Source organism: Hyla sarda, chromosome 4 (genome assembly GCF_029499605.1).
Source record: "Hyla sarda isolate aHylSar1 chromosome 4, aHylSar1.hap1, whole genome shotgun sequence".
In the NCBI taxonomy this organism is placed as follows: Eukaryota; Metazoa; Chordata; class Amphibia; order Anura; family Hylidae; genus Hyla; species Hyla sarda.
Genome location: NC_079192.1, coordinates 81,280,886 through 81,307,998, shown reverse-complemented (window position 1 = coordinate 81,307,998; position 27,113 = coordinate 81,280,886). Strand labels below are relative to the sequence as shown.

Here is a 27,113-nt window from a genome sequence, read left to right as displayed (position 1 = left end):
ACCGTAAAGTGTACAGTGTGAAAACAAAACCCTCCAAAATGTGCAAAATTTTGGTTTTCATTTAAATTTCCCCCCTAAAAATTTTTTGGGGGGGGTTCGCCGTACATTTTATGGTAAAACGAGAGGTTTCACTACAAAGTACAATTGGTCACGCAAAAAACAAGCCCTTATATGGGTCTGTAGATGGAAATATAAAAGAGTTATGGATTTTAGAAGGCGAGGAGGAAAAAACGAAAACGCTAAAATAAAATTGGCCCGGTCCTTAAGGTGAAAATGGGCTTGGTCATTAAGGGGTTAAAGACTAGGTGTAGGGTGATTATTTCAGGGGACATTTCAGAAGAAGCTGCTGTGTGTGTACATGTGAAGCGGCATTATTTCTGACCATTGTAGAACTTGTATATAGTATTTTTCAGCAGATTTCTGCTCTGCAGGCTTCATCTACAATTTGTAGTTCTCCCAGAGCTGGTGGGCAGAGCTCCCTCCCCCATAGACTTGTATTGCTTGTCTTGCAGACACAGGACAAAGCTGAGCTGATTTAGAGAAGATTTGTGCAGCATGGGAGAAGGGGGTTTGATAACATAAGATGCATTTTTTGTCTAATAAGATATAATATTATAACATTTCTTATATTCTCTTGTACTATTGATCTATAGATTGTTCAAATGGCTGTGTCTATTTTAAGAGAATTCCCATGTAAAAAGGATGGTCAGAAAGTAAAGGTCCTTGTCAATGTATCAACCAATGTTTATTACTCTTTGAGGGGATCACCCAGCTTTTCTGGACACTTTTAGACACTGTCTATGGGCCAGGTAATGAGTTGCATTAAAGCTAGGCCGACTCGTCATTCAGGTGTCTGGGAAAGTAAAGTGTCACCTCCTTCGAGAACGGTTTAGTGTTGGCAATTTCCTATGATAGGCGAAAACTGAGAAACGGTTGAATAGACACTTAAAAAAAATAAAAATAAATATATACAGTATATATATATATATATATATATATATATATATATATATAAGTAACATTTATAGAAGTCTATTCACTGGAGAGTTTCTTTTCACAAAGGGTAGAAATGCTCTTTTTAATGATGTTTAGGAAAGTCGACTATCCAGCTGCTATTAGCAGATTCCATAGTAAATCCCAAATCCCTTTTGGCATTTCCCCAATTCCCAGTGGACAGTGTTTTCCACTAGTCTTCTGTGCTCTATGGGGGAGATTTATCAAAACCTGTGCAGAGGAAAACGTGCCCAGTTGCCCATAGCAACCAATCAGATCGCTTCTTTCATTTTTCACAGGCCTTCATAAAAATGAAAGCAGCAAGCTGATTGGTTGCTATGGGCAACTGGGCAAGTTTTCCTCTGCACAGGTTTTGATAAATCTCCCCCTATATCATGATGATGTATGACATGTGACATCACAAGTTACAAAAAAACGCGTATTTTAAATGTCAAGACATCCGTGTTTAATATCCTGTTTAGGTATATTCTACCTTTTTATAATGTGTCGCCTTAGGATCAGTTGTAAATTCCCAGTCAGTGTTTCCCAACCAGGGTGCCTCCAGCTGTTGCGAAACTACAATTCTCAGCATGCCCGGACAGCCTTCGGCTGTCCGGGCATGCTGGGAGTTGTAGTTTTGCAACAGCTGGAGGATCCCTGGATGGGAAACTCTGCCCTACATATTTTAGAGTAGAATTTCCCAACCTGATTGTCCCAGCTGGCGTGTAAGGAGTTGTAGTTTTGCAGCAGCTGGAGGCACCCCGGTTTGGAAACACTGTCCTACACCTTTTAGAGTAGAGTGTCCCTGCCTCGGACCGTCCAGCTGTTGCAAAACTACAATTCCTGGCATGCTATGAACACACTATATTGCTGGCTTTCTCCACTGTGTGGTTATATGGTTTAAAGGGCACTTGTGTTTTCCTCACCTCTTAATGAAGGCTGTAGGAAAATGTGGTATTACAGCTTTTATCTCCAAGCGCATTTATGTAGAGTAGTCTTCCCAACCTGTGGCTTTCTAGCCACTGCAAAACTATGACTCCCACCATTCTGCTGTCTGGGAATGCTTGGAGTTGTAGTTTTGCAACAGCTGGAAAACCACTGGTTGGGGAATACTGGTGTAGAAGAATTTTAATAATTCTACTATATTTATATGACATTACTTTTTTTTTTTTTTTTTTTTAGCCATGGCATTCTAGTATTATATAAAAGGGGTTATTCAGGAATAGAAAACAGAGCTAATTTTTTTTTCAAAAACAGCTCCATGTCTGTCCCCAGGTTGTGTGTGGTACTACAACTTGGCTCCATTCACTTCAATGGAACTGAGCGGAAGGACCATACCCAACCTGGAGACAGACGGGGAGCGGTTTGTGAAGAAAATTAGCAGTTTTTTTCTATCCATTTAAAGGGGTACTCCACCACAACCATCTTATCCCCTATCCCGTCGCTGGGGACCCCTGCAATCTCCGTGCCGGCAGCAGCGCCGTCTGGGATGCAGAAGCTTGCAGCTTCCGCATTCGTGACATCACACCCCCTACATTCATGTCAATGGGAAGAAGCGTGACGGCTATGATGTAGCAGTCACGTCTCCTCCTGTGGTGTCCCAGTATGGGATGGTGTGGCCCCATACTGTCCTCCTGCCCTGTCGGGCAGATTCCCTGCATGTCCCCAGGATCCCCCTTATAGTATCACCATAATGTATATTTGGCTATGTGATAGCCTGGGGGAGTAGGGTATGGGGAGTGTAGCTGTGCGGTGGCTAAAGGATGTTTGTTAACCCTTGCTATTTGTGACGCCAGGGTAATGTTTGTCCTACTGCTACCCTTCTCAAGAGCGATAAGGAGGTAGATAATAAAGGAATAATAACGCATAGTTTTCTGAAACAGGTATAACTTTTACTGAAGATTTTCTGGAAGCTTTATAACCGGAATAGTCTCTAGACATACAACTGCTTTCTTGGAGATTGACAAAGGTTGGGACTTAGAATCTTAAAGGTAATATGCGCTGTTCCACTGGATTTAGGGGATTTAGTTGCGGTCCAGTAGTCACGCTAGCTTTAGCGGGGGTAGTTTAGAATTCGCGGTTTTAGTTCAGTTGAGGCCGGTAGGTTTTCAGGCCTAGCATGTCTTTGCAAGTTGTGCAGATCCATCCTGCTAGTCCGGCATCCACCAGAGCAGCAAACCAAGAGAGCGATAATTGTCTACAGCTCCCTTTTGTGGGCAGGGGCTGGACTAGAGCTAATTGGTCCAATACTGATGTCAATCACCATTACAAAGGGTTGTGGGTAACATGTTACCCAAGGACCTCCAAAGGTCCTCTAACATACCATAGAGGATTTTAACATGGTCACATGACCGAAGGTCCTGCAACGCTAAACAAAGTACTATACATTATATTGAATATACATTATTACTAAATATATACATGTATAAACAGTACAGAATTTAAGTAGAGGAGAGGCGACTAGGGATCCTACCTGAGCGTAGTTGCTCTGACTTTGGGGACCTCTACACTAGGTACGGTATGCAATACCACATTTGACACAAAAGTGTACTGTTTCTTTAATGTTTGTACCACATGGTTGTTACCCAGGAGGCACTAGTGACCAGGTAACCCCCCAAGTGACCTGTGAGCTCCTTGCGCAGCCCCCCTATATAACCAGGGGAGGTGCTGCAATCTCTCTCTTAGCATATTGCTACTTCTGCTGCGGTCAAGTCCAGTCAAGTTGTTCCAGTGTCTGTGTCCAGAGCATTGGAGGCCTCAACCCTAAAGTCCCGCAGCCACAAGTCGGTCATTAGTAAGTCAGGTCATCTCATTGTCAATCACCATCTCTGTCAAGTCAAGTCCATCTGTAGTCACCGTGGCCTGCACTAAAGTCTAACTACTGCAATTTCCAGCAAGCCTGCGAGGTCCCCCTGTCTCACTGGTCACCTTCCTGGGATATTTGGCTGTACTGCAAAGACTAGATAACCTGTCTTTCCTCAGTAAAGCTGCCGTTATCCTTAATCTGGCGTTGGTATCTTCATTGCCCCTGCCTAACCCAGGATCAGCGGTATTACCTTTGCGTGGTTAAGGCTAAACCACGCCCTGGCGTCACAACAAGAAGGGGTTAATACCATCTGCCCCTTTGGCCATAACATCTGCCCTGCATCTACCCTGCACCTTACACCTCAACACCACAACTTTTTGGTGCAGAACAGGATACGAGTGTGCTCCATTTGCCACAAGTCCTCCCCCTAGTATGAACTGTGTCGGAGACAGTCTGTAAAAATCGCATGCCGATGCGACAGAATTCGCACCAGAAAAAGTGTATGGAACTGTTGTTATTGTTATGTGTTTTCACCGTGGCACCTGTGAAATAGAGGGGGAGGTGAAGAAAACTTTGCTGCCTGCTGTTTGGAAGTCTGTAAAAGTTATAAGTACAATGTGCAAAATTAGAACTGAAGCCATGCTACGCTGTTCCACTGTGCAGGTACCTGAAAGGGTTAAGATGGCACCGTGAAAATGTCCCGCGCTGGTCAACGTCCCGCCCCTGGGCGTGGAAATCATGTCGCTGTTTCCATGCCGAAGTGGAACTATGAAGATCTGCCTCTTGTTGCCAGGGGACCAGAAGTCAGCGCTGTACTGATGTCCTTCCGGCCATTTTATTGGAGCCCGTTATAAAAGAGACCACGCTGTCAGCACTCCTCAGTTTGCCAGAAGTCTGAGTGCAGTAAGATCGCGGACCAGGCAAGTGCACGTGTGGTGAGTACGAAGATGGAACCGGAGGCAAGTTGCCGCAGCGCAACTTTTTCAAGACCTCACTGACCGGTTACAGCGGTTGTCCCAGCGCCAATGAGGCCTGCTACCTGATCCTGCTACCAGAGGACCACATCTGGCCAGCAACCCTGGAAGGGGAAACTTCCAAGTCATCAGAAGCATCAGATGCATCATCGCCGGTGAGGCTGTCTCCTCACCACTGGACCTGGAGGTCCTGGGACGAAATCCAAATGGAGGAATCGGAAGTGAGTACCCCGGCTGAGGCAGCTTTTTCTACCCCTCCTTCCACCCCTAGCCCAGAGCAAACCCCCCAGGCCCCAAAGTCTGTTGAGTCTACTGCACATCCACAGTCCCCACCCTTACCCAGGTGGTTGTTCGTCGATGAGCCCAACTTAATTCATTACATGAGGGAGCACCTGCCAGGGAAGTCCCATCCTCCAGTTCCTCCGGCCCAGTCCAAAAGGGCCAAGAGAGACGCTGATGTGGCCGTAATTGTAGAGGAACTGAGGGTTCAGAGGATGGAGCGGAATGGGCCAAAGCAGCTGCCGTTTGAGGTGTGACAGGAGCAGCAGCAGGACACTAAAAAATTAGAGGCCCTGTACAACCAAAAATTAGAACACCCCCAAGCCACCCCTGGAGCGCTGCCGCGCAACTGTGATAAAATTTGAGAAGGTCATGGGGTTTGGCACCCTTATGGACTTCCGACATGGGGGGGTACCATCTTAGTGAACCGGAGGGCAGTACAGAGAGAGACTCCCCCCAGCCATGCATTCTCTTGAGAGCGGGGAGATCATGGAGTACATGCCTGTGCAGAGCATGAAGGGAGAGTGGGCAGCTGCGGTGACCAGTCCAAAGAATCCAACCCAAATTCCATTTGCCTACTTCCCAATGGACCACTGGGACGCAGATCCCTTTGGATTACTATCATCACAAGTCAGAGACCTGTCCAAGAGGTGGAAGTCTATCTGCGCGAGGCACCTGCTATGGCTCTAAAGTACATGCCCAAGTTATCTGAGGATGTGCCCAGGCCTATTCCTATGGGCAAGGAGGTTTGGCTTAACCAGCAGGCACCAACGCAAGTGCCTCGGCCTACTCCAGCTGTTGCGGAGGTTTGGCCGGCCCAACAGGCACTGACAGTTCATCCCCCAGTGGCGCAAACAGCTGCGGTACAAGTGGTGGTCACTGTGACCCCGACAATCACAAAGTTTGTCTGAAGTCTCTTTGTACACTCAGGTTAACGCCATGGAGTAAGCCCAGTCTTGTGGTCCTAGGTTTATGTCCCAACCTAGAAAGCAAACCGACTGGTGAGGTTGAGATGGAAAAATGCCAATTTGAGGAGCATCTTGTGTATGTTCATTAACTTTATCAAAATGGTCGACAAGAATAACTTTTGTGTGCGAAAACACTCTTATTGCTACAGGTTACAAGCAACGTTTAAGTACAGAGCCTGACTAACTTGTCAAGACAGTTAAAGTGGTAACCAATCTCGTAAGTGTTGTGCCGGGCTTTTAGCCGGGATTCTCTAAAGTGAACTCTATAATGTATCTGGACTGTCGAGCAGTACAACGGACACACATTTTGTTAAAAGTAAAATATTTTATTTGCCACCTGGCACTAACTGGTACTTATGTTAAAGGAGAACTCCAGAATATAAAATTGTCCTCCATACTGTTGGCAGTAAAAAAAAAATTAAGATGTACATACCTTCCTTCGCTCCCCCCCCCCCCCCCCCCGCAACCAGGAAGAGGATCGCGGAGGAGACTGGAGACGTTTACCGGAGGCCCCGGGGGAGCGAAGGAAGGTATGTACAACTTTATTTTTTTTGCTGACGGCAGTATGGAGGACAATTTTTAAGTGTATTATAGTGGTCATATAATAAAATGTCTATAACTTGTACATAAAAGTCAAATGTACAGTGTTTTCTTTGTATCTGGCAATTTTTATAGGAGGTATCCTGATCTATTCGGGAGAGATGACATTGCCACCTCACCACCAGTACCGTGTACAGTTCAGGTATCCTACTAAGATTAAAGTATCAAGTAAAGTCTAGTACTACACATAGTTACTCAGTACATCTGTAGTCATGTTCACATATCCATCACTCCAATAGGGCTGTAGCACCAACTACATAACAGTCCATTCAAATGTCTTTAAGTTGTCATACGTCTAATGTATAATGTCTTCTTGTGTCCACAAGCTCAGAACACTTTGGTGGCCAGAAGGTATTTCTGTACCCACTATGCACGTATCAACAAAAAAAAAAGGTAACAAGTGTCAATTGATGTCTAGAAATGTCTAACAGTTAAACATAATGTCATAGTCATATGTATATTGTCATAGTCACATATAATGTCAGTCACATTCTTCAGTAGTCTTTATAAGTTCAGAGCATGTATGGACATTTCATAGACAAGGACTCTTTACATCTACCAGTTCAAGCAAGTTATGGAAGTTAATTGGAATGCCCCAGGACTGTATGTGGCCCGTGTTCATTTCGCTCCTCCGCCCTCCAGGCCGGGGGCGACTTTGTTAAAGTGGGAGAGTTTGCAGTGTCCCAATACAGGATGGTGTGGCCCCATACTGTCCTCCTGTCCTGTCAGGCAGGAGTCCCTACATGTCTCCAGGGTCCCCCTTACAATATCACCTTAATGTGTGTGTGTGTGTATATGTATGTATATATATATAGAAGAATATCGGTCCCGTGGTCCCGAGAAAAAAGAGAAGTGCTTCTGTGGGCGCTCACCTCCGTCACAGATGTAGTCCGTCACAGGTATGTGGAAGTTTCCGAGAACTTGGTAAAATAAAACCGCTTGGACACGGATGTATTTTGGAAAATAAAAAGAAGGTTTATTCCTTCAGCATGCAATACAGCAACGCGTTTCGAGGGGCAGGGACCCCCTCTTCATCAGCCTGATGAAGAGGGGGTCCCTGCCCCTCGAAACGCGTTGCTGTATTGCATGCTGAAGGAATAAACCTTCTTTTTATTTTCCAAAATACATCCGTGTCCAAGCGGTTTTATTTTACCAAGTTCTCGGAAACTTCCACATACCTGTGACGGACTACATCTGTGACGGAGGTGAGCGCCCACAGAAGCACTTCTCTTTTTTCTCGGGACCACGGGACCGATATTCTTCCATTCCAGTGACCGTCCTCCGCCGGTGAGAACGGGTCTAGTGCCGGCTGCACTCCTCCAATCTGTGTCCCCCAGAATAGTGGGAAACAAGCGTCTACTGGTGTTGTGCCCACGGTACAACACAGAAAGGTGAGCAAACCTAACATAACAACTGAAAACACGAATCTGGAAACGGCTGCTCCCCCCCTTCCTTGGAGCCGACATCCATTTTTTATTTAATTTAATTATTTTCTTTTACACTCAGATTATCTATAGATATATATATATATATATATATATATATATATATATTTTTTTTTTTTACTACGCTTAGATGCGCATTGTGTCTCCTCTGTCTTTTTCTATATATTTCTGTTGTATGTATATATATATATATATATATATATATATATATATATATTTGTATTATAAAACTGTACTGTTTCTTTAATGTTTGTACCACATGGTTGTTACCCAGGGGGCACTAGTGACCAGGAGACCCCCCCCCCCAAGTGACCTATGGGCTCCTTGGACAGCCCCCCATATAACCAGGGGAGGGGCTGCAATCTCTCTCTTAGCACATTGCTACTTCTGCTAAGGCCAAGTCCAGTTAAGTTGTTCCAGTATCTGTGTCCAGAGCATTGGAGGCCTCAAGCCTAAAGTCCTACAGCCACAAGTCTGTCATCAGCAAGTCAAGTCATCTTATTGTCAGTCACCATCTCTGTCAAGTCCATCTGTAGTCACCATGGCCTTCGCTAAAGTCAGTCTAACTACTGTAAGTCCCAGCAAGCCTGCTAGGTCCCCCTGTGTCACTGGTCACCTCCCTGGGATATTTGGCTGTACTGCAAAGACTATATCCCCTGTCTTGCCTCAGTAAAGCTGCCGTTATCCTTAATTTGGCGTTGGTGTCTTCATTGCCCCTGCCTAACCCAGGATCAATGGTATTACCTTCGGGTGATTAAGGCTAAACCACGCCCTGGTGTCACGACAAAAAGGGGTTAATACTATCTGCCCCGCATTGACCCTGCACCTCACACCCCGACACCACACTCCCATAGAAGTGAATGGAGGGAGCGTGTCGGCCGCATCGCCAGTCATCAGGCATGGAGCTGAGTTTGCTCCGCGCGCTGAATGACGAGGTGCCGCGCCGGAGATTGCGGGGGTCCCGCCACTGGGGACTAACATCTTATCCCCTATCCTTTAGATAAGGGATAAGATGTTTGCGGTGGAGTATTCCTTTAAGCAATTTATGGGGCATTTTTTAGGAAGCTTTACAGGACCAACACAAAGTAACATCTAACTTTTAAAAACATTTTTTTAAACCTGCTGTCAATGGGATGTCCGGTATTGCAGCTCGGCATTGTTCACGTGAATGAGTTACTAAATATATATATATATACACACTTATACTAAATCCTCTTGCATTTTTCATTCATATTATAGCCGTCCAAAATTATGCGTGGAAGAGAAAAATAAACTGGTCAAGCAATGTGTTGAATAAAAACTAGCTTTTATTTGCATGATTTTTAAAAATCCAAGTTTAAATGGACATGTGGACCTATAAACACCAAGCATTTAAATTCCTCACGTAGCTCTTAGTCGAGGTAAGCGACCGTTCGAAACGCATCAGGTATGTTTCCTGTATTTTGATGTCTACATGTCCATTACTGGAAGCTAAATTTAATCTATGGGATCTATTCTTCTTAGGCTATCTTCCACGCAGAATTTCCGCAAAGCTTGCTGAACAGAATTGCGGAATTTTCCCAGAATTTTGGCAGAATTTCTGCGTTCTAAGATAACCGAATTCCGCCAAAATTCAAGCCCCATTGATATCAATGGGATTCCGCCGTGGAAATTTGCGAAATATAACACTGCCGCAGAAATTCCACTGTGTGAATGGGACAGCGGAATGTCATCGAAATAAATATACAGAAAATTCCTCTGCGTGAGCATAGCCTTTGTGGGATGTGACTCTGGCCTGTGCCTGGCCCACGATTTGGAATTTCAGCTGGCTTTTACATTTGTTACATAGTCAAGTGATAGGATTCACCCAAATGAAGGTCCTGCTCCTGAACCCCAAGTCCCCCAACCCAGAAAGCATGGACAACCCTTTTTTTTTTATTTATTGTTTATTGTATTTTGAGGTCTTTTACATTTTACAAGGGGGGGGGGGGGGCATTGCCCATAGGGTTATAAATGCAGAACATTGCCCATTGGGTTATAAATGTATATATATAAAAACAAAATAAATATATTCAAACAGATAATCAGACAAGCACAAACATTTCTTGCTCGGATTTTGCTTGTGGATCCCTATACAGCTGAACAGGATGAGATCAGTCCTTGGTTCTCTTCTACCATAGACAATCTGCAGTGATACATTTTAACAGTAAATATTATAGATTGTGCTTCATAATTCCCCATTTCTATGTATACATATGGATTCTCCAGTTTCAAAAGGTAAAGGCACCCTCCTACCTTGACCACCCACATAAGAAAAAGTGGGAGCAATATTAAGTATAAACATAATAATATTAATAATAATAATTTATTATTATTATTAGGACCTGAATGGTGAAAATCATTTTCCTTTTCATTTATTCCTCATGAATTGCACAAGTTGTAGTGTAGTAAACCTTAAATAGTTAATATTTCTCAATGGAGAAATCCTAAAGGTCACAAACTTTTCAGCATTAATGGGGACAAGAGATGCCCCATACCTGGCCATTGGGCTGCCTGTGGCCATACCTCCTCCCCCTGTCCACCATGAGTGTATACATTGAGTAGTGCAGTTATCCTGTCAGGAATCAGTCGTGTTTCCCCCATATTCTTGTCTGTGCTCAGCACCTGCTCCCTCCCTCTGTGCCTGACCCCCTCCTTCCCTCCTCCTCTTGTCTGTGCTCCTGATCCTCTCCTGCTCCACTTCGTATCTTTGTGTTTCTCAGTCACTTCCCTTTTGTTTGCTCCACATCTGTGCCCCTGAGCTTCTCCCTTCCCCCTCCTCCTCCTCCTCCTCGTCCTCCTCCCGGCTTGCTGAAGGCTCAGAGAGAGGCATATACAAGGTGAGTGTAGGCTGCCAAGCACCGGCTGTGGATGTCATGTGTGGACTGGGACCTAGCACATGATCCGTGTATGGCTTTGCTCCTATTTCTTTATATTTTGTGTATATTTTTGATACATAGTTGCAGAATGACAAGTGATCCCCTCAGTGCTGCACTTGGTGACATAGTAATAGTTGTCCCCAGGCTCAGCAGTGCACACACAGTGGAAACGCATTGCACTGTACTGACCAGCTGCGGTATGTGTGCGTTACTGACCTGTGCCCAATGCAAGGACCCGGTCACCTTCCTGATCTTTAGGGTTTACTACAGACTTGTGCCCTATTTATGTGCCCAGCACGTGGGTTTCCCACCTTGTCACCTGGTATAACGTGCAGGAAGGAAGCCCTGGTAATGCACCCTGCGTTATTTTGGGGGCATGCACATTGCTGTGTATCTTGGGGTCTCCCCCTATATGCACTGCAGGGTGAAGTAACTGGGGAGCAGCATGGAACAAGAGGGGGAATCTAGGGGGTGTCCTTTTTCCCTGCACACCACTAGTGGGAGGGGGTCTCTTTGTTGCAGGGGGTGGGGGAGGGCCGACCTGCCGGTACAGTCCCAGCTCCAGGCTCAGAACAAAGAATCGCAGGGAGCTGTGTCCTGTCACTGATAATGGGCCATTAACCCTCCCTGTGTGTGCTGGATGTGGGGTATGTTTATACAGAAGAGAAATCTACATGCTATGTGTTTATATATAGACAAAGTTGTGTATAGTGCGCCTGGGAACTTTTGTTTATGTTGTGGATTTGCTAAGTGTTTATTCCATCTCTCACCATTGCTTATATTTTCAGTTGTATACATAGTGACTACAATGCTGCAGTGTTGTGCTGACAATGTAACCTTGTGTAGTAAAGGGCTGTTAAAGGTCCAGCAGCAATAACGGAATTCCTAACTTGTTACGTAGGCACGCGTACAGTACCACCAAGCGTACAGTACGCCCAAGCGTGTTCATAAAGTTTTCAGGATAGCCCTGTCAGCTTTTAGCACCTTTTTATATATATTTTTTTCTTTCTGTTTCTAATGTTTGACATATATCCCTCCTTTTTGTAGGAAAAGTTTCAGGAAGTCCTGGTCCAACCTCATCCCGGCGGATCACTAGAGCGTAGTGTTTCCAACTGCTTGAGTCACGATGAGCTGTCAGGGGGGAAAGGGGAATCTCCAGAAGACACGCTTGCGCTTACATTTAATATGTCTGCTGGGCTGGGAAAAGAAGAATTTGGGATGCTAGGAAGGTATTCGCCATCTAAACAGAGGTTCACATCCAAATGAAGGGACATAAACTGTGGATCACTTTTAGAAGTTGGTTAACGTTGGTTCACAGGACTAGATAACATTTACCGCAGACCCCACACAGCGTAGCCCCATGCCTTTGACCAAATCGGTGTCTTGAAGGTTCTAAGGCTTTTTTTGGCGGGGGAAAAAATTGGCTGCGTGATGATGGAGACCGAGCATGCCCCATTGCCTCGCATGGGGGCTCAAGATGTGTATGATTTTTGCGACGACGGGGAATCCCTCGGGAGACTGAAGCCAGTGGAACTGCCAGTGGAGATGGCGGTTGGTGGCCCTGTTGGTGGCGATAGTAATATGGAACTTGCAGAGCAGCCCCTCAAGAAGAGGAAGCGTTGTGGGGTCTGTGTACCGTGTCTGAGAAAAGAACCTTGCGGAGCCTGCACCAACTGTGTGAACCGGAGTACCAGTCACCAGATATGCAAGATGAGAAAATGTGAACAGCTGAAGAAGAAGCGAGTGGTACCGCTAAAAGTAGCAGAGGTGAGCAGTTTCAGCGCTATCTTATTCTTCACTGAAGGTCATTGGTTGCTGTGTAGTGGTTCGTTTAGTATGGGTGATGCAGTTCAGGATCCCGCTAAGTTTCAGTAAACCGTAGAGCTGTCCCTGATTTTCTAAAGGTTTCTAGTTAAAGGCGTATTGTCAGCAACATTGGTAAAACATTAAAGTCACCTATTCCTTACAAAAAAAGATGTAGTTCCCATACCGGGAGTCGAACCCGGGCCGCCTGGGTGAAAACCAGGAATCCTAACCGCTAGACCATATGGGAGACCGTTACTGTTTCTGCTGTTTCAGCCTACGATACACGCTGCTGTGCGCTGTGCTCTAGAGAGTGTCCAAAGTTACATTTTTGGGGTTAAATGTCACTCTTACAGAGGAACGGCAGATATCCTGTCACGCTCGCTACTGATACACGATTTCCAGCTGATAGCGCTTGCTTCTCATTGGTTTGTCGGGCTTTAGTGGGAGGGGTTTAACATCACCGGGGTTCGTGTTAAAAGTTCAGAGAAGTTCTCCTTGACACCTACAGCTTTTGAATGTTTTCTCATATGTACAAATCTGCGTAGTAATTTGGCCTCCTATATGTGCAGTGATGCGCGTTTCGAGACGTGATTTGTTGCGTATATATATATATAGTAAAATTATGGATTCCGTAATGCGTGTGTTTTATTGCTTTGGAAATTGTTTTGACAGATGCATTTTGCCAGGTTGTGATGGTACGGATTGCGGTCTCTTTTAGGTTTGGTTTACACAGCGTCTCCCCTCCCCCTCACCCCTAAATCAGACAGCTGTCATGATTAGTTATTGCTATGTCTGAGTTTTGAGATATATCCAATGTCTCGGATGGAAACAGGAAATATTTTGTAGACCTGCTGATCTACCTAATGGGGGTTTTCATTCTCTAGATCAGTGGTCTCCCAACTGCGTCCCTCCAGATGTTGCAAAAATACAACTCCCAGCATGCTGGGAGTTGTTGTTTTGTAACATCTGGAGTGCCGCAATTTGGAGACCACTCCTCTAGATCCTCGAATTTCAGTTCTGACAATACGTTCTTTAATATGTCCATAATGTTATACCTCAGACCGGGCTTAGTTTTTTTGTACTCTGATGGTGGCCGTAATGTATTAAACCAGAAAGGATAAGAAACAATCTCCAGCTATTGTAATTTTTGACATTCATAATCCGTGTATGATGCTAGCTCATTGGTACAGCGCTGTGGAATATGCCAGAGCTATATCAGTAGGTAACAAATACCCTCTAGGTTTAGGGATACTCCAATTGCCATTGTGCCAGGCACATACCATGGGTTGCATTGTACATCAGAGTAAAATAGTTCTCGTGTAATTCATAGTTTATATCACCCTGACATGGCCCTACTTGCTACCGATCAGCTTCCTCCAGCTATTTACTGTCAGCAGGGTCATAAATTCTCTCACACGGGTGGTATACCGGCATGCGAAATAGGCTTTTCCCTCTCATAGTGTGACAGTCACTCAACCGTTTTAATATGTTTATGGTACCTATTAGTACCTGGTCTTGTCCCTTCTCGGGCAAGCTGAATATCCTTCCAAGGAATTACATGCCAGGCCTCCCTTTTGTGTTTGGGGTTGTAAGAGAGTGTGCGTCACCCTCCCCCGCTCCTTCCCCCTTCCTTCTCCTCCTCCTCCTCCTTCTTCCCCCGCCTCACAGGGAATGATTCTTGACGTGTGGTATAGGCAAACGTATCCTATGGCTGCCAGCTGGGTTTTTAAACTCCCTACCCCCACTGCAAGCCACATACTGCTCCTATTGTGTAGTCTGTTTAGACTTCTTTCCTTCTGCAGCATTATGATCAGGATCTGGCTGGATCACTAAATTCACTGAAACCATCCCAGTCTGCACAGGGTTCTGGTTTTCTGTAATGGCTGACTGCAGCTGCTTTCCCTTTTGCACCCAACCCCCCCACCACCAACACGACCCTATAGGTTGATCGTAATATATACCTGTGCCCACTGCCAAGGAGGTAGAGTTTGGTTCAGGACATCGGCCGTATATGCCTTGTGAATAAGGTTCCTATTAATCCCATATAGCTTTGTTTCCAGGGAAGTACAGTTTCCGCAGTCCTTTGTTCTTGTGCCTATTGAGTCTTCAAAATAAGTGGAGGAGACACTAACCCTGAAATCAAGGCGGGTTTCTTCTTTGTGCATCAATATGTTTCCCAACTTTCCATTATTGCGTGCAAAAAGATGCGTGGATCATACGTATTGCTCATCCAGATCCATCACAGGGTTAGCGGCGCTGCCCTCCGTGGTCTGAAATTCCGTCGCTTTCTTGTATTTCGTCAGCGATTGTACTTCCACCTCCATATGAATGTCAGCGTCTTCAAATCTTCTTCTTCTGCGTTTCCCATGAATGGAGTATGTTTTTAACTGTGACGTTCCCCGCTTTCCCATCATTCGACCATTCGCTGCTGCATAACTGAACCAGCAGCTATGACTCATAAGCCTTCTAGTAGCAGTGTCCTCGAGTTACCTTCCAGGGCCGTTTTCTGCCTCGGCCCACTAGGTTACGCTGTGGGAAACACGCTACTTTGGGAATAAGGAAGTAGTTTTCTCTTCGTAGTCAATTGTGCCAACGATCTGCCCCCACTGTATACCTACTTTTTCTGAGATGGCTTACGGGAACATTTTAATAAAAGTTCAACAAAGAAATGTCTCCGTTTCTGCGGCTCTCAAACTGCGTATCTGGTGTTAATATGACTTTATTGTCTATTCGGTTTATCCAGGCCACTGTTTTATATAATCAACCAGGCCCATAGCTAAAGTAACTGCTGCACCTGGGCCCCAGGCCCTGGGGCCTGTCAGACACCAGTATTATAGATACGATAGGTAGGGGGGGATCTATTGCAGATTATGTATTTTCCAAATAGTTGTTTTAGTTTAGACCACCATAGAAAATGGTGCAGAAGTTAACAGGCCAAATTTTTGTACTAAGGCCTGCTGAATCTCTTTGTAACTAAATCCAACACAAACATAATACAATAGAGCAGGATGCTTTTATCTGCAAGCCAAAAACAATACAAATTTACCAGAATGGAAACTAAGTATAGCCAACTGATGGCATTCTCCATTAATGTTTGTTTTTGGTTTTTAGTTGACCACAAAACTGGATAACCTAGATCCAGTTTGAGTAAAGCTCAAGTTGGTCATACACGTTAGACATGTGTTGGCCGAACACACAGATTTGGGCAGGATTGGCCAACCATCTAGTGTGTATGGAACATCCCAACTTTCCCCTATCATCCTTTTGTTCTTAGGGGAGACAAGCTGCCTAGAGAGATGTCTGGCATCAGATTTCTCACCACTTTCCCTCGTACACATATGTTTACATGGCAACATTTCTGCTACTCCCCTCAAAGGCTGCAGATTTTTTGCTCTTTTACGGAATTTGAGCCAAATTTGAGTGGAAATTCCACTCAAATCCAGAGTCTTATCAACTTTAATGGGGCTCTGAGCGTAATTTCGCAAAATTTAAAGACGTTGTATAATTTTGCGGACTCTGGAATGCAGAATTTCCACTGGACTGTGGACTGTGGAATTGCATTCATTCACAGTTGAATTTTCCCAAAATTTGGGCAGAATTTTTCTGTCAAATTCAACACTGGCATTCTGCCATGTGAACATAGCCATACGCTCAAGCGTTCACACGTTCTGATAGGAATCAGGTGAGAGTGTGTGCTCATTATAGAGAGAACTCTCATTCAATCAACAGCTATTGAATGTGTATGGCCAGTGAACTAGTAGCAAAATTTCAAAGGGAAAACTCTGACCAGGAAAATGAGTTTCCATTTCTGTGCATAGTATCTGTTCCATAAAATAAAGGCTAGCCAGTTATTAAAACGTAATGTGATTTACCATGAATATTGTCACCATTTTCTTCAGCTTTACCACCATTGAGGTCCTTTTGGACAACATAAGCTTTTGGTTCCACATTGAACTCATTGGGGGAGATTTATCAAAACCTGTGCAGAGGAAGAGTGGTGCAGTTGCCCATAGCAACCAATCAGATTGCTTCTTTCATTTACCACAGGCCTCTAAAGAGGCCTGTGGAAAATGAGAGAAGCAATCTGATTGGTTGCTATGGGCAACTGCACCACTCTTCCTCTGCACAGGTTTTGATAAATCTCCCCCATTGAATGGAAAAGTCATCTTGCCATCTGTTGCTCCATTGATTTAAATGCTAAAATTGTATGAAATACATTGATTTTTACTATGTTCCTCTGCATTGGAAAGCATGGTAGACTATGCTTTTCTGTACAGTGGTGATGGAAAAGGTATATGGGTACATACTGGCCCAGTGTATGCCAGAGGACTTTTGGATACGCCATAGGTATATGTGGCGGAATACTCCCAATATATATTAAAATGACATGTGAACATAGCCTACAAAATGTCAGTAGGTCAGAGAATCCCCATTTTCACGAACTGCTTTGTATGTGCACTCCATGGTTTCCCTCCTAAATGCTTAGTTAAAGGACAAATAGGCCCTTGTTTTTCACCTTTAATAATGGTAATGAAGGAAGTTTTTGGTATCCTTACAGATTGTAGGACACTTCTTGTGCTGCATAGCGTTACCTACAGAGTACTTTAACAATCAGGACAATGGCCTCATTGTGTTCTCTGCTGGTGGAGGGGCAAGCAGATGACTAGCTGTGTGATGCACGTGGTGGGATTGAGAAGAAGACGCTGCAGAAGGGAAGGTTCCTCTAATCTCCTTCTCTTTATGTGAGCAATGTCATTGTCTGTTTTTATTCTGTATACAAAGAGGAAATTGAATACTATTACCCATGTAATGGTCCACAGTTGTGCGCATGCTGGAACCTCAGTTCATGTTCTTTAGGATGAGGTTATATTTCAATGCAAATCTGGATTAAAATTTCACCAGTTGGCAAACAGTCTTAAGACGGCCAACACCAGATTGCATAACCTAGAGGGGTATGTCCATAATGATGATAAATCTCTAATCTTTATCAGTACTGGAAGTGCATGGTCTTGTTGTTAACCAGGTCATTACATAGATCCAGAACACTGAACCACACATGGTTATCTATGTAATGGTTATAAACCAGCGGATACCATGGCAACTCTATTTGTATGATGAATATTTTACCTCAGAGTTTTGTCAAGTGTAAGAAAATCGCCAATGTGAAGTGCTTCCATTTTCAATAACATTGATGGAAAACCTATTCATATGTTCTTTAAGGTATAAATACATCATTTAGAACTCTCTATGATCCAGCATGTTGCATTATATACACAACCATTATGACCGCCATGTAATGTTACATTTCCTTCCAGGATATTTGGTTTATGAAACAACCCTTTTAGTACATATTTCATACACAGCCTGATTCTCTGTTGAGGGGAAAACAAGAATAACTAACTTTGATGGTTTTACTTGTTCCAAATCACATTATCAGAAAGGGACTGACTGGAAGCTAATCCATAGATTGTTCTCCAGTTGTCCTCTTTGTGCCCCACTACTAGTTATATAACAGATTAGACTTGCGAAATTGCAGCTAGGCAGGTTTGTGTGATAAAATCATGACCATAAAATTCCTTTTACACTATATTGATGGGCTACACCAGATATGCTTGGAAAGAGGATAAAAAGTATGCAGTGACCTACCATTTGTTTCTTCATGGGCCATTTTAAGTGTCCTTATGTATATGTTTAAGAACCTAAGAGCCAATTGGCATTTTGTTTTGCCCACACACAGGTATACATCAGCAACCTGTCAAACTATTCTGATGTACTCCTCAGGGGACCTTAATGGTACGATTATAGTCTACTATTGACTCTGTTCAGATCATTTTTGGACTACACTTTGCCTGTGTGGGACCCAAAAGTGTGGTCTGCTGCATTTTTCAGTCCTTCACAGAAAAACTAAATGGGCTCCCTAAGAGTTCACTATGGTGTATCTCGGCATGTGTTTGTGACAGGTTGCCAACATATACCGGCAATGTTTGGGTAAAATATGATGTGAAAAGGCACCTCTCCAATTGTTTTCCCCTGCATAGTAGTACCCAGGGCATCCATGGTGCCCTGACATTTTTGATGGTGGTACTACTGGCTGCGCAAGGTACTGTAACATGACTGTGTCCAAGTGAATGGGACTGACTGCACTTCCCCATAGAGCCGGGTGTCCAGGATTTCCACACTGCATGAAAAAGAGGGGCAAACATGGCTTAACCAATTCTTCATCAGCTTAATTCTCAAGGTCTGTTGGGGTCAGACCTCGAACCACCACTTCTCTACTACTGCACTACTACCACTACTATAAAATGGCATTTTCTAACAATATGCTGTTACTTTATAAGATGAGAATTTTATGCCAATAAATTGCAAAACTACTCTTTACTCCTTTTTAGGTCTTTGTATTTTTCTGACTTTTACCTCTGAAGATCAGAAGGGATCGCGAACATCCCATACACGAACATCTGTTTCCCTTTACGTAATATAAACTTTCTGCCACAGCCTCAGTGTTTTGAAAGTGTCTCGGTGTAGTTTGGACTTGGGCGTAGTTGAGAGTGAATGTGCGGAATTACCTCCTAAAGCTGTGAAGTGATATTTGGCAAAGGTTCATCCGATTCCTTTGTTTTGCATGTATTCAACATTTTGGAAATGCTACACATAAATGCTATTGAACTTTTCTGGTGATGAAGGGAGTGAGTTAAAAAATCTAATTTTGACAAATATATGCATGCTCTCCTACTCAGGCTTTAACCTGTAATCATTTTCGTGCTGCCTGAACTGAGTCATTACAGTGGGTTATGGTGGCTCCTTTCTGCCCCTATATCCAAACAGAAAGAGATCAATTATGGCTGGTGAAGCAGAGAGGAACTGCCATAGACACCTCATTGATCATGGTTCAAGCAGCATGAAATTGATGGCCAAACACTTTCACATATATTTAAAATGGGGAAAGAGACAAAAGCTGCTACCCGAAACTTCTGGCTCAGGCAGTTAAAAACCAACACTCCCAATCCATCTCCTATGACATCCGCCATCAGTAGGTGGGGTGTTTTGGTGTTTGGCTGATCAAGTACATGTTAGTTAGTTGATCCCAATGAAATTGGTAGGTTTAGACAACCTTGATCTAATGTGTTGTCAGCTTAGAGATAACTGGTCACCACGAGCTGGATGAAACAGGTGCAGGAATTGGTGTTTCAAAGAAATCCTAGTTTAATTAACCTGCCTGGATCTAGGTCACTAGTCACTGGGGCTGTTCCTGGTGGCTGCTATCGGTCCTGCCAGCCTTTAATGACTTCTCTCTCTATATACAGATAGGGAGAGACACATCATTCAAGACTGGCAGGGCAGAGATCAGCCATGGGACTGCCTAATGTGACTAATTTCCCATGTCCCAGTGGCTGTTTTACACTATGACTTCTCTGAAACGCCTGGGCATTTCAGAGTAAATCATAGTGTTTTGGGACCCCGCTCCCTGCAGATGTTTCATGCTGTCCGTGGTTTGGGCCCATTAAGGCTCTATTCAAACTGCATCTTCCCGTGTGCAGTGTGAGAAAAACCTAATCAATTCATGTCTCAGGACCAGCATTGAAAAATAGGGTTGAGTATGTGGAAGTAAAGATCTACCCTCTTCCTAAGCTACATATGGCTCATGCCACCAAGCTGGGATGTGACAACGCTGGATATGATGACTTTTGGTCAATTTTGAAACTGCAAATTGGTATTGGCTGTGCATGGATGCAAGAGTATCCCTGCAAGGGTACCAAGTATTGCTGTTTTGTATGGTCCGACATCCTAGGCTACCAATGTCCACTCATTGGTGAGTTGTAGTTGGTGATCACAATGGATGACAGTAAACATTTTGCGAGTTGATAATTGGAAAACCAAGGAGATAGGAGCAAAATAAAACAGCGTGGTGAACAGAATTATTGTATGCTTTTCATGTCGTGTTCAGAAGCTGACTGCGGTAATGAAGTGGAGCCCCTTTTTGAGTTTACTGTAAGGTTTTTGGGATATTTGTTACATCTTCTACATGTGCTGTTAAAAATGTATTCCATTAAGTGTGTATTGAAAGAAAACTGGCAAACAGTTATGATTTGGATTTGGACTGATTCTCCGATGGAATCAGCTGTCTTCAGTACTACGTTCAACATAGCGTAGGATGTTTTTGGAAGTTATAATTGAATTTTTTTCTGTGTTCTCTACATGTTTTCAGTCTCTGTAAGTAACCACGTCACTGTGCTGCTCCGTGCTGGTGTCAGAGTGGCATGCAATGGGACGTGTTCCAGTAGAGGATGGCCGACAAAGATTTTGAGCACATGGCTAATTAGCGTAGAGAATAAAGCAGCCGCTTCTCCTCGTGGATTCCACTGGGAAACTTCATCCTCTGACATCAGCACAAATGAAGCACGCAGCAGGCGTTTGGAAATTAAATGGTTAAACAACCTGTCTAGTGGGCTTGCGACATTTCTATCTAATCTTGAACATTTATTTTAAAATTAACATGGGCTTCATATTCCGAAGGTGACCAACATCAAGCTCATGAGAACGAGGGATGAATCCTAAAAGGAGATAAAACTTTCACCTAGAGATATTTTTCCAATTCCTGTCAGTTCTAAGAAAGCAGCCGTGTAACATAAAATTAGATATTTTAGCCTCATTGTATTATGGAGGCTAATGCCCTTGGGAGTTTCCTAACAATGGAACCATTTATCAATGTGTCATTGTCTCGTGTTACTCGAAAAGGAGGTAATGAGTCTTTTTAAGAAAAGTTAACAATTGCATCCAAGCTGAACAGTATAACCAATGGAAGCACGCAATATGCAAATGTCTGTCAAAGAAACACTATAGGATATTGCCAGCTCTTGTAGATGTAGCCACACGTTGGGCTGGCTTAGGAGATGTTTGCCGGAATTGTGTTGCCTAAATATGTGTTAAGGAAAAATGTTTCAATACTATGTGAACAATAATGTAATTCCTGTAGTAGAACCTATGAAATAATGAATACAGTATGGCCATTTTTCATGACGAGCTGAGAATTAAGATAAATGATCTTGTTAAAAAAAACTTTTTACAAGGCCAGGACCTATTGATCCTTGGTAATTTTTCTTTGGAGACTTAGAAACTATTTGGAGTTAATGGATTTTTCTCCTTTGAGTTTTATGGATGTATAGAAAGAATCATGACTTGGTTGTCTTTATAATATAAAGGAAAAGGTTGTTGATGTGTTCTTAACACAACTATATTTCTTTGGTATATTGTTGAAGTTGAAGACCAGATTCACTTTGACACTTTATAATCACCAGAAAGACAAATAAAATTGAATTCCAGCTCACCTACTGGAAAGAGATCAAATTTTGCAGTCGTTGTTAGGTGCCGTTGTAAACGCTTGAAAAGATGATTGTGCGTCTCCATCAAATGACGGCCCATTCAGGTTACATCATAGCAGAGAGCAACTAGAGGTTTTTTTTATTTTTTATTGTGGTTTCTCTCCAACACTGTGATTAACATAAATTTCAGAAAGAATGTTTGTTTTACTGGGTGGGGAAGGACTATGTGCATAACCAGCACTTTTTGTGGTCAAACTCAGGTTATTAAAGGGGTACTCCGGTGCTTAAACATCTTATCCCCTATCCAAAGGATAGGGGATAAGATGCCTGATCGCGGGAGTCCCGCAGCTGGGGACCCCCGAGATCATGCAAGTGGCACCCCGTTTGTAATCAGACCCGGAGCGTGTTCGCTCCGGGTCTGATTATGGTCGACCGCAGGGCGGGCGGCGTGTGACGTCACGCCTCCGCCCCCCGTGTGACGTCACGCTCCGCTCCTCAATGCAAGCCTACGGGAGGGGGCGTGATAGCTATCACGCCCCCTCCCGTAGGCTTGCATTGAGGGGCGGAGCGTGACATCACACGGGGGTGGAGGCGTGACGTCACACGCCGCCGGCCCTGCGGTCGCCGGTAATCAGTCCCGGAGCGAATACGCTCCGGGCACTGATTACAAATGGGGTGCCGCGTGCATGATCCCGGGGGTCCCCAATGGCGAGACTCCCGCGATCAGGCATCTTATCCCCTATCCTTTGCATAAGGGATAAGATGTTTAAGCACTGGAGTACCCCTTTAAGGATGTATTTTGTAATGTCATTGTATCCACCAATAGTTTTAGATAATTTTATTTCTTAGGCTGGGTTCACACCAAGTATATTCAAGTACGTTTCCCATATACATTTTCATTATTGAAAATGAATGGAACTATATTGAAAACCGTATACATAGAGAAATAATTGAAAACCGGATGTATCCGGTTGCGTAGGGTTTGCTTGAAATACGTTTTTTTTCCCCTGTACTCAAAAACATGGTTGACCACGGTTATGTCTCCGGTTTAAAAACCATACTGCAACCACATACTTTTTTTAACAGGGATGTCGATGGGAGACACGTGTATACGGTTCCATACAGGAAACCGTATATGGTTTTTACTTTACACATGCGCATTTGCATCCTAAAGTCCCCACCCAACACCGTTCCCATTAAAAATGGACAACATTTTTTTTAAATAAAAACGGACAAAACCGTATGCACTTTTAAAACAGTATACGGTTTAAAAACGCATACAGTTTACTTTTTCCCATACAGTTTTTTTTTTGCCTTACGGTTTTCTTTAGAAAAACTGATTGAAAACAGTATGGCAAAAACGTGATGTGAACCCTATAAGAATCTGCTCTAAAGGTTTGTGCAGTATTTTACAACTGCCCGTGGTGTACTCCTCTGTTTGCTGCTTGTCAACAACATTTTATTGCACCCAAATTATAGTCTGCCGGACTTTGAACAGGATAGGTTGCCTGTTTGTGTTGCTGGGTATTTCTTGTATTTCTCTTCTCCCTGCTGTTAGATTCCCACCTGCTGTATTGTTTACCCTTTAAAAGTTATTGAGGTTCAATGGGTTTTGGGTGTTTGCATATTTAAACCATGTTTTAAGCTTTAGAACCTTCAAATTGGAATATAAGAGAAGACTTGAATATTTATTTCTAGCATAAATAGACATATATCCATCAAGTGCAACACATGGAAGGGAGATGTGGATAAGAGATCCTCCTCCATGCAGTTTTGGACATTTACATACCGTATTTATCGGCGTATAACACGCACTTTTTAGGCTAAAATTTTTAGCCTAAAGTCTATGTGCGTGTTATACGCCGATACACCCCCAGGAAAGGCAGGGGGAGAGAGGCCGTCGCTGCCCGCTTCTCTCCCCCTGCCTTTCCTGGGGTCTAGAGCCCTGCTGCCGGCCCTTCTCTCCCCCTGGCTATCGGCGCCGCTGCCCATTCTGTCCCCCTGACTATCGTTGCCGGCGCCCCATTGCCGGCGCCGATAGCCAGGGGGAGAGAAGCGGTGCTGACAGCCAGGGGGAGAGTAGGGGCAGCGGCCGCTGCCCCGTTGCCTCCCCCATCCCCGGTGGCATAATTACCTGTTGCCGGGGTCGGGTCCGCGCTGCTTCAGGCCTCCGGTGTGCGTCCCCTGCGTTTTACCATGGATATTTGGGTAAAAAACTTTTTTTTACCAACCTCATTTTACAATGGATATTTGGGTAAAAAACTTTTTTTACCCAAATATCCTTGGTAAAATGAGGGTGCGTGTTATAGGCCGGTGCGTGGTATACCCCGATAAATACGGTATTTTAGCCTCTTAATGAAGCTAGTACTCATTGGCCCTTATTTACTAAGAGTGTTGTGTAGGTTTCTTTGTGGGTTTTAATTCCCCACAATTTCTTTTCCCCCATATTTACTAAGCTTTCCCTACATTTTGCACTTTTCCCTACATTTACAGCTGCTCTGATCTGTATAGTTTTCTTCAGCTCAAATCCACCAAATTTTCTGTGGAAACCTGGGTTGGGTTTTTGTGAAAATGTTGGGAACACGCCCCTTTTCTGTGACCATGCCCCCTTTTCTGCCAGACATGCCCCTTTTTCAGGTTTTCTCAGTAAAATAAAGAGTTGGTCGGGTTTTTCATTTCAGACAGATTTCTGCCGCAAATTTTGCCACGGACAGAATTTTCTGGTGCACAATCCGACAAAACATGTTGGGTTTACAATAGTAAATCAGGGCCATTATGTTGGATCAGCCTGATATTGCCATTGACAGCATTGGGTTTCCATAAATGTTGCAATGTCTTATGTTGCTCAGAGAGGTAAAATTCTGGAATCCTTTGTTCTGGGCATCAGTCAGTGTCGAACAGTACAGTAAATCGTGGTGTGAACTGACCCTTAAATGGGCATGGTCATAAAATGTATAATATGTCATAGGAACAAATCAAAGGTTTTGATCGGCCAAAGTCTTCGTGTCCAGTGGGCGCATAAGGCATTTTCTCCTGGCTCTGCGTCACATGATGGGTTACATCATTTAAATCTATAGAACAGTCTGGTACATAATTACAGAGAGAAAAGAGGCACGCTGCTGTGTGCTTCTCTCCCCGCACATTCTAGTGATTGGTCATGGTATGAGATGTCAGACCCTTATCAGACCACAGACCCTGCTTATTTTTGTTTTCTTAAATGACAGGTGAACTTTCAACTGGCCTAACACATTAGATTGTTGGAAGGACCGGCCAACCATCTAATGTGTATTGCGCCTTCCCATCTCTCTCTCACAATGGATCAAATCGAAGGAGCAGAGAATAGGCAGAAGGGTTTTAAACCTATCCCTTCTTTTGGTGGGTATTTATCCCTCAGAACAAGAGTTATAATTAGAGATGAGGGAAGTTACAGTAATTCAATTTGTCACAAACTTCTCGGCTCGGCGTTTGCTGACTATAGCCTGCATAAATTAGTTCAGCTTTCAGGTGCTCTGGTGGGCTGGAAAAGGTGGATACAGTCCTAGGACTGTCTGCACTGGTCTGGCGTCCCACGCCGATGATCGCACGCCGCACCTGAAATAAAGAAGTTTGTTGTCACCCCGACAAAAACGTGAGTGCCTCCTTATTCTCTTGCGCTTTACAGTCCTAGGAGAAGTTCGTGGCGAATCGAATCACTGTAACTTCGCTCATCTCTAGGTATAATGTATCAGCTAATGTATATTAGGGTCTTTTCCCATTTTCCAACAGATTTATTAATTTCTTTTCCCCCATATTTACTAAGCTTTCCCTACATTTTGCACTTTTCCCTACATTTAAACCTGCTCTGATCTGTAGGGTTGTCCTCAGCTCAAATCCACCACATTTTCTGTGGAAACCTTAGTAAATATGTTGTTTTTTTGTGAAAATGTTGGGAACACGCCCCTTTTCTATGACCACGCCCCCTTTTTCTGGTCTGGCGTCCCACTCCGATGATCGCGCGCCGCACCTGAAATAAAGAAGTTTGTTGTCACCCCGACAAAAACCTGAGTGCCTCCTTATTCTCTTGCTCTTCACAAGTCCTAGGAGAAGTTTGTGACGAATCGAATCACTGTAACTTCGCTCATCTCTAGGTATAATGTATCAGCTAATGTATATTAGGGTCTTTTCCCATTTTCCAACAGATTTATTAATTTCTTTTCCTCCATATTTTCCCCCATATTTATTAAGGAAAGGTGGGTTAGTCGGGTGTATGGCAACATAAAAGGGGTTATCTGGGAGCAGGAACATTATTGTCTTTTCTTGTTCCATGGTATTCCACTTCTACCTATCTGATGTCTTAGAAGGATATGTTCTGAGACAAGGGGGGTGGGTACAATATCATGATAATCACATGTTGGTCAAACCAAGCCTGCATGTGGTAGCCAACATTGTGCAGCCATTGGCCGCTGACTGCAGGCATCGGTGTATCCTTCATGTGAGGTTTGTGATGTTTCCCCCCAAATTTCCGAAGTTATCCTTTCGTGATTGCAGGTAATATTGCTCCTGCTCTCGGAAACTGCTTTAAGAGGTCTTGTCAACCGAATGAGTTACCTTGTACATGGCTGGCTTTAGACAATTGCACACTTAGGAGGAGGCTTTATGTGAAATTACACAGACCTTTATGGGGCAAGTGTTAACAAGTAATGCACAGGTCATGAAATGCTCATCTATATGCAAAGGAAACGTTCTCAGAAATCCTGCATATCTACTATAGCAGTTGCTTACCTTTTGTACTACATACACTCCTATATTCAAGTAAGATTTTGTTTCTACTTTTCAGCTGGGGGGTCTCACCATATAAAACAGTTTGTTTTACTATGGATCATGTTTGTGGGAGCAGGCAAGTGAAGATCCCCTTTACAAAGGTGGTACATTTTGCCAGATTGCTCCTATGAAAGAGCCCCTACTAGATAAAGTGCGTTCACCTAACTATGTTTGGTTGGGGAGTCAGTTAGCTCCATGAGTTAACTGGACCCCCAAGTATGTTCT

At 43.8% G+C, this 27,113-nt stretch overlaps 1 protein-coding gene and 1 non-coding gene across 5 annotated transcripts in view; one reads left to right on the top strand and one right to left on the bottom strand.

Annotated features, from left to right (window-relative positions):
- The first annotated feature begins 1,350 nt into the window (after positions 1–1,350).
- Positions 1,351–27,113, top strand: part of TET3 (tet methylcytosine dioxygenase 3) — a 97,895-nt gene continuing 72,132 nt past the window's right edge. Inside the window, exons 1-2 of one of the 4 annotated variants that reach the window (XM_056571503.1) lie at positions 1,351–1,396; positions 6,696–6,762. In XM_056571503.1, the coding sequence (XP_056427478.1) occupies positions 1,389–1,396; positions 6,696–6,762 (75 nt within the window). In that variant the 5' untranslated portion in view covers positions 1,351–1,388. Of the gene's footprint in view, positions 1,397–6,695; positions 6,763–10,225; positions 12,730–27,113 lie in introns of those variants that run through there. The other 3 variants (XM_056571501.1, XM_056571500.1, XM_056571502.1) reach the window with 3 other exon arrangements.
- Positions 12,944–13,015, bottom strand: TRNAE-UUC (transfer RNA glutamic acid (anticodon UUC)). Its single transcript has one exon. It is a non-coding gene; the product is annotated as a tRNA-Glu (tRNA).